This window comes from Pempheris klunzingeri, chromosome 13 (assembly GCF_042242105.1).
Source record: "Pempheris klunzingeri isolate RE-2024b chromosome 13, fPemKlu1.hap1, whole genome shotgun sequence".
NCBI classification, from domain to species: domain Eukaryota; kingdom Metazoa; phylum Chordata; class Actinopteri; order Acropomatiformes; family Pempheridae; genus Pempheris; species Pempheris klunzingeri.
The window spans coordinates 18,814,985-18,828,141 of record NC_092024.1 but is presented as its reverse complement, the minus strand read 5'-3'; the positions used below and the strand labels follow the sequence as shown (position 1 = coordinate 18,828,141).

The following is a 13,157-nucleotide window of genomic DNA, read 5'->3' as shown; positions in this document are numbered from 1 at the left end:
CTATGCTCTTTCCAGTCTGTGACATTTGTGTCCGCTTTGATTTCACTGCAGGACTCTTTGATTTCAAAATGATAATGAAATGGTAAACAAATTCCTAACTTGACCTTTCATTCAGTTTTGTTTCTCATTATCACATTTTTCCTTGTCCTCTGCCAGCGTCGTCCTCTTAAGTATGTCATCCTCCAACCACTCAAGATCAGAAATAATACAAAGTGTCTATAAATTTGAACTTCCCTAATTAAAGCCTTGCCCCGGGACATGCTCTCGCACGGCCACCAGGCACGGGATATTTCCTCTCAAACGACACAAATTGGCCCACGAGCACAACAAATTACATTATGATTGCTGCACTGGCCCAAACTCTGTTCATCTTGATAGAGTTAACCCAAAGTGGGCAGGCCTGTCTCCCAACTACAGAGCTAAAAAGGGGAGAAAGAATTACAGTTTTTGGCCGGGGCTTACTGTAAAAACCTGTGTTATAAATTTCCAGCTCATCCAGAGAATCACAGGCCAGACACACACAATGCACACATCCAAACACGCATACACACACACACACACACAAATACATACACACAGAAACAGCCATGTAATTCGGGGTTTTTAGTTTGTCCGGTTTTGTTTTTGTTTTTTTGACAGTACTTATTATGTTTATTTATATTTCGGCGCTTACAGCAGGAGCACGGAGGGTTTGTAATTACTGTATCTGAACTCTTGAATCGTGTATCAGATTCAGTTGAAATAACATGAGGTCTGCCTTGGCCTTGACTTTTTAGGAAGATTTCCTGAAACAAAACAAAAACTATTAAACAAGAGATCAAAAACCGGTGAGCCTGAAAAATCAGCATTAGGAACACATCCAGTGGATGCTTGCAGTGCAGCAGGCCCATATGTCTGACCTACTACCAACTGTGGCTGTGAGCTACAGGCCAGGAGGTTAAATGCCCAATTCGAGACATTTCAACACACATGTCAGTGTTCATGAGCAACAAGGTGGTAGAGGATAAACAGAGGGCATGTTGCGGCTCTTGAGTGGCCAAGTTGATATTCTAAAAAAAGCTCATTTTTGCTGCTTTGTTGCTCTCTCTCTTTACTGTTATTTTAAAAACCAAGAATGCAGCAACATCCATTCAAAGATCTACTAAAGTGAGATAATGAGTCTGCAGGGATGACAGACAGTAGCGTTCCAGAGGAAGAGCTTGTTCCTACTGTGACTTAATTGGGAGGTTCAAGGCAGAGCCGGGCTCAAAAATATACACCCATCTGAAAACATAATCCAGACCCATGCAGAACACACACACACACACACACACACACACGCTTAAATATATCTGCTTCCTCGGATGCATGTGCACGCATGTCTCGCACAAACGCACGCAATTATATCCAACTTCCCGGCATAAATTTCTCACTCAGCTGCAAATGCACGCAAAAACAAACAAACAAACACGTGCGCTTGACCATTTCGTGGCATGAAAACATGGCCCACGCACACACAGCCATTTCCCTTTGCACGAATACATAACTCAGATGCATGCAAACACACACACACACACACACACACACACACAGTCCAGTCACACAACTGTAAACTTTCATTTTCTTACAGGGTCACTCTCTCTTTGCCCCCTGACTACTTAGTCTAAGTGCTCAATTAAGCATAGCTTGTTTAGCTGATTTCCCTCCCACTCTTATTATCGTTGCCATGTGCTGTATCGATGCTTCACTTTTCACTTTTTCGACTGCTGTGGAGTGATCTCAGTGCTTATTTTACATCTGTCCTCTTCAGCATACCTTTTTCGTGCCAAGTATTCCCCTCTACACACACACATAACGACTGCTACTACTGTCATGCTGACTGCTAAAGTGTCATGTGGCCAGAGGTGTAGCAGAGCTGTGTCATCACCTTGTTTTGCAGTATGAAATCATGCAGATGTAATCTAAAAATCAGCTCCACTGTACTTCCTGCAGCGCGGCGTCCTGATTTTAATAATTGGTACCTCTAAATAGGAGGCAATGGTCCAGAGAAAGCCTCCCATGTTGAGCAATCATAATTATCTGACTAAATCCACTCTTAGCATAACAGTATGATTATTATTATTATTCTGGGAACTTGCATGTATGATAAATGTCCTGTGTGTTGCCATGCCAGAACATGACATTGGACAGAGACTGTAATAAGAAAAAGTGTTGGCTCTTAGTTCTGACCGCCTAAGACAACTTTAAATTACTAATAAAAATGTACCACCATGCTGCTTATATGACACCATCATCAAACCGCCATTCTTAGTGCTTTTATTAATCATAGTTACCTCACTGGAAAGCCCACATATAAAATCGTTCCTCTAAAACATTTTGAATCAACCATTAATCAACCAATCATAGCTATTGGTCCCTGTCCTTTTGGATATCTATTGTCTAGTGTGATCAGTGGGACCCCTGACTGTTCACATTATGTAATCTTACTTCATCCTCATGTGATGACTCGATTTTTTACAAAGATCACATTTTAACACCCATTAAGTGTTTTTTTCCACAATTAGTTCATTGTTTTTATATATCCTAATCCATATGACCTTAACTGTATTGCATTAAACTCCAGGCTTGGTGGGAAAAGAACATTTAATTATTGTCTGGGCCCAATTATTAGCAATTAAAATCAAGGGTTTATTGAACATGTGTACGCCTATTAGCTTTTAATGGCATTAGCTTTAATTAGGTTGCAATAATATCATATGATAGGCTATTGTTTCGCAGTAACGCAGCCATGTCAGTGATGATGGAGTTGTGTCACCCAATAGCCCACTGGACTCGCGCCCTGACAAACAAACAGCTGATTCAGAAGTCGCTGCAGCGCGCGCGGCCTCTCTTGGCTCCAAGTCCAGCCGTGCGCGTGCCCGTGGGAGCACAACCCGAGTAATTGCGCGCTGCGTGTTGGCTGGAGTCCTTTCACACACACACGGGCCTCCTCTGCGGTAACAGTGGAGGAGTCTCCCTCCCCGCCGCCCGGCCTCCTCCGGTCCCCCCCAAACTCCGCCACTGAACCGTTTTCATAAATCATGTCATTAAGATAACGTCGCAGGCGCAGTTGGGGCTCATACATCACATCCCGGACCCTCGCTGAGCTGGGACACGATTTTAATTTCTGTGCAGGCTTGCGGTGCGTCAACCTATCTGACGCACGGTTCTGCTGCAGCCTGATCAGAGAGAAACAACATGACTGGAATCCAACCCTGCTCTTTCTAGCCTCGGCCTAACCGTACTTTGTATTGGCCTAACGTGGTACACTTAAAAAACGGACAATTTAACAGTAAAATTGCGATTGTGGGATAGTTTCTTCGGTTCATATTACTTATCAGGCATGTTTCACATTTTTCACACCCCAGAGACTATTTCGGCTATAATGTCTCTTTGCGTATTTGAGGATTCAGATCCGTTTCTCTGTGTTCGTTACATCCAGACAAGCCATTTCACTGAGAATTAATGGCACTTGTCAAACACTGATGATTCACAAGCAGCCCTGGAGCCTTAAAAGGGCCTCACCTGCAGCTGAAACTGAACCGCGGTCAAATAAAGATCCTCCAGCATGTTTCTGATTTTGCTGCTGGCATTACATAAGCGAAAAAGTCGGATTTAACACATAAATCATGTCATAATATGCAGCCATGATGTCTGATTTTTTCCCCCCCAAAATAATCAAAAGACGGTTAGATCTTTTTAAAAATACAATTCTTGAACATTTTAGTGACTTCTAGACAGGCAGCCATTAGGGACTTCTTGTTTGACTTTATCCGACCTGGATGACAGAGTCACAGTCACGCTGACTGGAGCGCAGGCTGTGAGCCAAACTGCACACGACCGCCGTGAGCTGAGCTTCCCAACATCTGTCCCTAACCAAAAAATAACGGAACACTCCCCTGGGCTCGGTGATAATGTGTTTTAGTGTACATTAGCCTCGGGAGATATTAGAGGTCAGAGTTTTTCTCTGTTTTGTTATAATCATTATTATTAAATTAATTATAATAGTAGGCTATCTCAGAAAATAGCCCCCCTATGCTAATAGGCCTGATATATTATTTAATTTCATATATGGCGCATAATTAAGACCTAATCATTTAATTATATCACTGGTCTAAAATATCTTGACCAGTGCCACAGGAATTGTGCAAGAGCATTCATTATTTTCTCATCAGCATTTTAGTGCCTGTTAACCTTTGAGGTTTATGAAATCTATTTTGGTGTGCCAGAGAGTTGTAGCCCATTCATTAGATTACCATCAGACTTAATAATGTCTGCTCGCAGTCAACTAATTTCTTTGGACACTGTGATCATTCACATTTGAGGGACGGTAATTAGCTGGCGGAGATAATAAATCTTTCGTGTTTATTTTACATGTAAGAATGCTCTAATTTCTCCCATATTAAATGTGGGGTTGCTTGAATTATTGCATGCACACCCTGCAGCATGCAATTTACTCATCAGGAGAAATTCACTCAGATTAACGTCCTTCTATCAGGGAATTATCAGAACGACAACTTCTAATAGTAATCGATGCAGATGCCTCTCAGAAGTGTGTGTGTGTGTGCACACTTGTCTGAAATGCAGCCTTGATGGTAAATCCTGCATGGCCTCGTCCTGAAACAGTATGAAGAGAAGCATTGAGAACAAAAGACAGATGTGTCCGGTTAAGTAGCCATCCTTCAGCACTATCATGGCTCATTTTAACCAAGCCATCCACGACCCCCACGCACGGACATCTGTCTGTCAAGGCTGGAACTAAAAATAAACGTTAATGGATGCCATTTAATGCGAGCCAAGACGCGCATTAAATATGAAGGACGTGGGCCTCCTGCGTGCCCTCCCAGACTGAGACACAAAATTTGGGGAAAAAAAAAAAAAAGATGGGAGGCAGAGGGAGCTGATTTAGACGAACAGGCACCCCATCCAGAATCAACATTACTTCAAACATGAGGTCATCTAAACATCTGTCTACAACATGTCCACTGGGAGTTCAATCAAAGCCCCGCTCAAACATCTACAATTGTTTCTGGAAATAAATATTAGGCCTAATTCGGCTGTGATTGGTGCAGCCACTCGGGGATCGCTGCGTAAAAAGAAAAAAAAAAAAGAAAAAAAACACTGCTTTACTGCGGATATCACACACACACACACACACACACACACACACACACACACACACACACACACACACACACACACACACACACACACACACACACACACACACACACACACACACACACACACACGCTGTTTGACTTCATTTATTTGATTCCCCCTCTCCCCGTTTCTTCCTCTCCTTCATTTAAGCTAAGTGGCTTTATTTGTTCTTTCCCGACTGATTTCTGGGTCCCTGTTTAAAAGCCTGAGCGCGGCCCTGACAGTCTGGAGGCAGAGCTGCTGCACTAATCACACGCGGGGCGTCTGTCTCATGTCGTCACAGTCCATTTGCTGGAGACGGATCGATTTACTCATGGAGGTTTTTTTTTAAAAAAAAAGGGCATCTAGCGAGGAAATAACAAAGGACTTAGAGAAAACATTACAGCAGTGAGCATGTAACTGGATAGAGCTCCAGCTTTTATTTTTTTCTTATTTGGTTCTCTGTGTATTTAATCATTATGACATTTTATTTTATTATTTTAATGACGTTTTGCTGGCCCTACTTTTTTTTTTTTCGGATAAGACAACATATATTATATTTATTCATTTATTTAAAAATCAGCACACAAAAACTTACAAGCTGCTGAGCACCCATGCATCATTTGTCCCCCTAAGTCCAAAAGTTATGACTGACACCTACCCTCTAAAACGTTGTAACAGCCCTTTACTGTGAAAAGAGTTGTGCTATGCAGCTACCTCCCCCTTGTGGACAAAACGAGAATGGACGTTAAGGCGTCTGTGCTGCAGAAAAAAAAAGAGTGACATTTTACTGATTACTAGACTTGTAGAGCAATAACTCCTACAAACATACTGGAGCTGCAACTGATTATGTTCATTATCGATTAAACTGCAGATTATTTCACAATTAATTCAATTAAATAATAAAAAAAAATAGTTCCTGAGGTCCAGGATGATGTAATGATGCAGCTTGTTTCGGCTGATCAGCACCTCAGAACAGAAAAGATATTTGATACCTTTTTTAAGCTGTGATCTCTCAAAATAAAAGCAGTTTTTGAAGGAGACCTCTCACTGCAGATGTCAGAGGTATAAAAGTTTTACATTTTGACCTTTAAACTCCTAATATTGTCTAATTTTAATACATTTACAAGGCCCATAGAGCTAAACCTATCCAGTAATTGACAAAAATAAGACTGCAAATGAGTGTAGCTGAACTTATTTTTGTCCCAATCTATCCCATTAAGTATCTTTTTAACCCCTCAGATTTACGCTAGATGAATGATCAACAAAGACAGTATTTTTCTATCCATACACAGAGAAATGCATTTGGCTTTCACAAAATAAGCACTGTTTTCCACCAGGTTCTGTGCTCATATGACTTTACAGAGCACCAAGTGCAGCTTTCTCGCTTTAATTCACATTTAACTTAGAGGCTCTCTGGCTGGCTCGCACATAAAGCACCGGCCTGTCTCCATTCATCTTCACAGGATGAAAAGTTGTGCTCTGGAGGGGAGTCAGAGTGAAGGTGAGCAGAAACACTGAGCTCATTCTGCTCTGCTCCGTCCCATCACTCCTGGTGAGGACAGACGAGAGCCCTTCGGACTGTGGTCCGAGGCTCAGGACGTTGTCGTTGCACGTTGTTGGACCCAGGGGGCTTGTGAGGTGTAAACAGGCAGAGACAAGCAACAATGCCGAAGTACATACGACACCTCATTTCTCATAAAAACGTCACCCGAGACACGTCGCGCCCAGAGTGCTTCATAATTAGCTGATGGCATGAAAAGAACTGTTCATTGCCAATTTAAAAGTCATTGTCGACCAGCAAGTCAACTCAAGTTCACACGACAGACACGCACAGACCTGACGTTCACTTATCACTAACTGTATACTACAGATGGCAATGCAGCCTTTTCAGCAGATCTCCCAAAATAGAAAATATTAAAAGAAAAGAAGTGCAAAACAAGTGCACTCGTCACACAAAGCCTGTTTTCCCCAATAGCAAAAAGCCAGACCTCTAAATTTAGCGTACTACTGCTGGGAGCCACTGTGAGGTCCTCCTTAAATAAACCATTGTAGACAGAAAAGTATTGGAGAAAGTGAGGTAAATATTGGACTTACTGCACAACTTACTGTTTCCAGAAACTTTTGCTGATTTTTTTTTGGAGCAGTAAAAATATTACACCATCAACTTTAAGTGGTAATTTAATTGTGGGTGTCAAACACATTCTGCTGTCTGTAACATGGATTATAAGTAGATAATGGGCGTTTTAAGTTTAGTTTCAATGTGGATATGACACTTTTTTTCTTCTTCTATGATTTGTTGGTTTCGCAGTGTTACTCTTAAAAATAGGAACAAATGAGAAAAGTTGTCAGACTGTGCTGTGACATCACTGGTGCCACCTTTAATGACTTTCAGCACCTGTACAAAGGGATCATCAGTCATCACTAAGGCCCAGACTTTTGTTTCAGACTCTCCACATCTGTTACATGGTGAGCTCCAGATGCTTCCATCAGGATGGAGTTCAATCTCACCACAGGTAGTATTAATAGACACAGACGGCCCTTTGTTGCATCCGCTTTTGATTCTTTAAATGGTAAATGGACTTATTCTTACTTATTCTTTACTTTAACACTACATTCACACATCATTCATGTAAGAGGAACCTAAGGAGTGAAGGAGGCCGTTCATTCACACGCCAAAGCTTCTACCTACGGGCTGCATCGAACCGTCCATCTTCTGATTGACGGACAAGCCGCTCTACCTCAGAGCCACTGCTCCCCGAAACTAAACAAACAGTCACCTCGCATGTTGTCGCAACTTTCTTTTTTTTCCTCCCATGATTCCAGGCAACAGTGAAGGAGACATGGTTCTCGTGCTGTGTTGTGCACGACGTATTGTCTATATTTGTGCTGGACAGCTGTCTGTAGAGCAAGTTGCCCCTCGGGAACATTGCAGTTTTTTGAATGTTCAATATATTTAAGCTGGATGTAGCTTTACCAACTTCTATGAGTCAGCACAGGAACTGCAGCAAGAGCATGACATCTGAAACACCCCTTTAACCCCTCAGTAGCTCATAGAAACAGTCACATTTTCACAATAGACACTAAGTAAGCAAGAGAGCAGAGATAATTGCAGTAGAGGGGCAGTATGAGAAACAGAGTAGCTGCGTTGGGCTGCAATCCACGACTAAATATCTGTTGGCGAATGGAGGGAAGAGAAGATAGTGTTCACCACAAACACTGTAGGGAAAAGAAGTTTCTTAAGCATTTGTTGAGTCGCTCGTTAATTATAGTAATTTTGTGCAGTGGTGACATAAAAAGATACTTTAAGCTCATTTAACTGTTTCTATAATGAAATCTAAATATTTAAAATGAACCTATATCACTAACAATATCGTATAATGAAGAGATACACACAAACATTTGAGAAAATATTCATGAAAACATAGAATATGAAAGCATCATATCTAGAAGCTAGAAAAGCTTTGCTAACGACTTTAGACACTGGGGACAGAAAGGTTTTTTTTTTTTTAAACGTTCCTCAGTGCTGATCAGCTTGGTGAGTGAGCACAGCAACACCAAGAGCAAAAACATGAGGAAAGAGTTTCGTGGTTCTTATTGTTTACAGCTGTTAGCTTGTTAGGCTGGAGAAAAAAAAAAAGAAACACACCATAAAGAGACAGTCGACCCTTTTTCTTCATACACCCCTCACAGGCTGGCTCGTTTGCATTACTTGTTGTTCACAAACAGGTACCATAAAAGCAGCATAATATTTGCGTATCATACTTCCTTCATTTGACACTCAAACTTGCAAAATCGGCACCACACAAGAAAAAAAAAAAGGCTCCAGCTAAAAGACGGGATGAATGAGCAGAAAGTCACAACTACTAATTAAGAGTGTGGAATAAAACCTCAGCGAAATATTAAGTGACTTAAACTCTATAGATAGATTTAAGATATACTCATATTCATGTTAAGGATCACATGAGAGTGTGGTGATAAGCTAAAAGCAGCGAGAGGCTTTTATAAACAAAAAACCAACAAGAAAAGAAATTATTTCTACGAGAGAGACTTTGTATCCTCCCTGTAGATCACAAAACATTTCTGCAGTAAAAAGCTTTTACTGAGTCATGTGAGAGCATCACATTCATTCCACGAATACACAAACCACCACAATCCTGGACTGCTGGTGTCTAAGCTGCAAATGCAGAGCGATGGAGGAGCTGTTTATGAAAGGCTCCTCAGTCACTACCACTCATTTACACCACCCATGAACATTAGAACAGAACAGAACATTAGCAGAAAGATGTGATGTGGATACTGCAGCTGTCCGTAGTGTCCATTCATCTGCTGCCTATCTGTCCCTTACCAAGCAATACAAGCAAAATAAAAACTAGATTTTTTAGAAAGACATTTTGTAACCGCGGCTTCTTGCGCAACCTTATTCAAAGATCTAAGACACGTGAAATGATTAACTACCAACCTTGACTGTGAAACCACAGTCAAGGTTGGTACACGCTCCTTTACAGAACGTCTGATACAAGTTTGACACAGTCTTTTCATACAAGTTCAGTCAAATTTCACTCTGCAGACAATGTAACAGTCTGTTAACTAAGCTTTTGATAAATCTATTATTTCCACAACAACAGGTTGGATGTGGATATGAAGGATAAACCTGTGGCACTGCAAACCAAACTAGATTCACAATCAGATATATTTCAAGAAAGACGTTAGTTTAGTTTTTTCCCCCCATGTCTAACGCCAAATCATGTGACTTCAATGAGAGTCATTTGAAAACCAAATAAATAAATCTGTAAATTACACTAAACATATGCTGGAGACTTATGTATCCACCGCACCTCTGATCGAGGGGAAATTGTTGAGATTTTCTGACTACCATCTCCAGCAGTGCCTGTCTCTCTCTCTCTCTCTCTCTCTGCATCAGCACTAGTCAACACTAGTTGGCAACATGTCTGCCATGTTGTGCAGGAATAATTCAGTGCAGACAATAATATGAGGACAGGATGGTTGAAAGGAGTGCCGTACAGCAAAGAAGCGAGAGGGTTGACTTCTGCTTACTTCCTGGTTGGACACAGTGTCTAAAAGCCCCAGTCTGCACTCATGATGGAGCTGAACCCACACAGCCTGATCTGTAAGATACTGATTATCTAGAGGCATAAAACTGAAGCTACAGCTTACATCCAAGATACTGTCTTAGCATTATATTATTATTATTGTTATTATTATTATCTGGTTAATATTCCAATACACCTGTTGCACCTACACAGGTAGCCTGCCTGCTGATGGCTGGTCATCAGGCCTCTAAAACAGTGATTTGTTGTTGATTGAACAGATTGCAGAAGTAGATTCTTCATAAAAGACGCCACAAGCCCACTTTCTAACAAAATATGGAACTAAAACCAGCGGTAATCTCAAAACCAACGCAGGCCATAAGGTCATTTATAGCATCGCAGCTTCACTTTCAGCATTTCAGTGCAAAACTCACCAGATGACAGGAGGCCTTCAGGTGACTCATACAAGGAGGGAAACGATGTCCGGCGGGTGCAAAGTGTCAAAAACACACACAGACTTCAGCGACTGAAGATTTAAATTGACAAACATTTTTAAATGGCGCTAAACTTCTTCCTCATGTACCGACCGGAGCGCTGCAGAGCGGGAGTGTGCTCAGTGCTGCCCCTGGTGGCCGAGAGTCGAACTGCAATGATACATTTTCTACCACCAGTGGTTTGTATAGTCTCTAATGGGGATATACCCACTTTACAGTTTTATACCTGCTGAATATGCAAGATCCTATTTTCAACATTTCCCATTATATATTCAGTGGAATCTAACTACATCCTTTTACTCAAGTAAACTTTGACATACTTGAGTATTTACTTCTACTTCAATCCCTCATGTCAGAGGGAAATATTGTACTTTTTACTCCACTATATTTATTTGACACTAGTTACCTTTTTTATATAAAAAACATATGATATGCTATGATATCCTATGCAATACACACATGTATACATATCTATATTTTTTCTCTCATTTTTGTATTTTTGCATTGCTTTATTTCTGCACCTTTTCCCTCTCCTCTGTTGCTGTAACAAGTGCATTTCATCTTATCTCTTAATATGACATGATGCTGTACTATCTTTTCAGTAGTTGGCTATAGACAATATCTAAATATTCCTCCATGTTGACAAACTACAACATTAAAATAGTCTTACATGTATTCATTAGAGAGAAAAACAGAATAATATAATATTCTATAAAGGGGAAATACTGTGAAATGAAACATTCTGCATAATGATTTTACTTTTACTTGGAATGAAGTATATTTAGACAGAGTGTTTCCAGGTTTATTTAAGGAGTGTTTCCCAGTCTGGCTCCAGTTGGCCCACTGCCCTGCATGTTTTAGATGCCTCCCTGCTCCGTTACACCTGATTCACACACATGAGTCATTATCAGGCTCCTGCAGAGCCTCATGACGAGCTGATCATCTGAATTAGGAGTGCTGGAGCAGGAAAACATCTAAAACACGCGGGACAGTGGGCTCCCAGTGGTGGGTTTGGGGAAGCACGGGTCTTGACAGCTGTGCGCATGCGCAGTTTCATGACCCGGCGTTTTTTCTTATCCGGCATGTGGAGAAAGAAGAGAACTATCTTGGCGACAAATGTACAATCTTTGTCCGTGCGAGTCAAAGACCTTCAGCTGGAGACATAATTCACTCTGTTGATGATTAACCACGCGTGGGAGCTCACAACCAGAAACACTTTGTACCATTATTGCGTGAAGGGAAACGAGGAACAGGCAGGGCGTCACTGCGGCTATGCTAATGTTGCACGCAGCTAGCAGCGTGCACCAAACTTTAACTATTGCGTAACCTGAGTCAGTCAATTCAAAACAGTTGAAGCGAAACAATCGAGGCACTTACCGGCGGATCCACCGGCCATAATCTGATGAGAAGCCTCTCGGAGAATGCTCTGCGGCTTCTTGCTTGTCATCTTAGGTATTTCAGGTTCCTCACCAAAACAAACACATGGGACAAGCCCGTTACAGGTTAGGCAAACTGTGGCTGCAGCTGAGCGTGGAGAAAATGTCAGACGCGCCGGTGCACAGCAGCCCTACCTGCCCCCCTCCTGCTCTGTGCGCGGTGTCCCGCCTGGATCTGCTCCTGCAGGCTTCAGAGAGCTGGAGGCTCAGCGCGCTCCTCAGGCTGGCGGAGAAAAGGCGCAGCAGCGATATCTCTCCGAGCTCCCACAGAGCTAGGCTAGGCTAGTATGGATTCAATTACCAGCACCAAACTGCTGCTTCAAATCTACCCTCCCATCATTGCTTCACAGCCACCAACTGTTTGAATATTGCATTTTTGTGGATAAACTTTGACTCCTTGCCAGTGATCAATATAGGGCAAACATGCAGGAGCACAAAGGTCATTTTATTTTCAAAAATGTGTATTTCTAGTTAAACCATCAGTGGGGATCCTGATGGTTACATATTATAAATGACAGGTTTGTGTATAATGTACATCACAGGGACCCCTACAGTATAGCATGAGACAAAGTGGGTAAACTGGAAACATTCTCATGTTTGAACATGTCCCAGCAAGTTACACACTTATTAAATGAGACTTTCTGTCTGATCTGTTCAGTCAAAACACAAGTGTTGTGAACTGTGGTTTGAAGATCTCAGTTTTGGGTTATTCACATTATCGATTAATGTTTAAAAATAAACTACATAAAAATGCCCATCAGAGGTTTGTCTGACTAGCAGTTCAAAACTAAAAGACAATACAAAAGAGAGAACAGCAGCAAATTTCCAGTAGTCTCTCAAATATTTTCATTTTTTTCTCGCTAAAACATGAACTATTATGTTTACAAAGTCACTGACCCTTACTTTTCTGTCAGTAGTCCTTTAACTGAATATCCAGAGATCAACATCAGGCACTTGCAAGATGTCAAGTTTTACTTTGAAAAAGGTGTAATAGACTTTTTTTTACTATTTTGTGA

At 41.4% G+C, this 13,157-nt stretch overlaps 1 protein-coding gene across 1 annotated transcript in view; it reads right to left on the bottom strand.

Moving 5' to 3' along the window:
• slc25a21 (solute carrier family 25 member 21) overlaps positions 1–12,347 on the bottom strand; it is an 87,500-nt gene extending 75,153 nt beyond the window's left edge. The window contains exons 1-2 of the mRNA XM_070842598.1: positions 12,277–12,347; positions 12,083–12,170 (exon numbers count right to left, since the gene is read on the bottom strand). Coding sequence (XP_070698699.1) covers positions 12,083–12,152 — 70 coding nt within the window. The 5' untranslated portion in view covers positions 12,153–12,170; positions 12,277–12,347. The remainder of the gene's footprint in view (positions 1–12,082; positions 12,171–12,276) is intronic.
• Between the last annotated feature and the right edge of the window lie 810 nt (positions 12,348–13,157).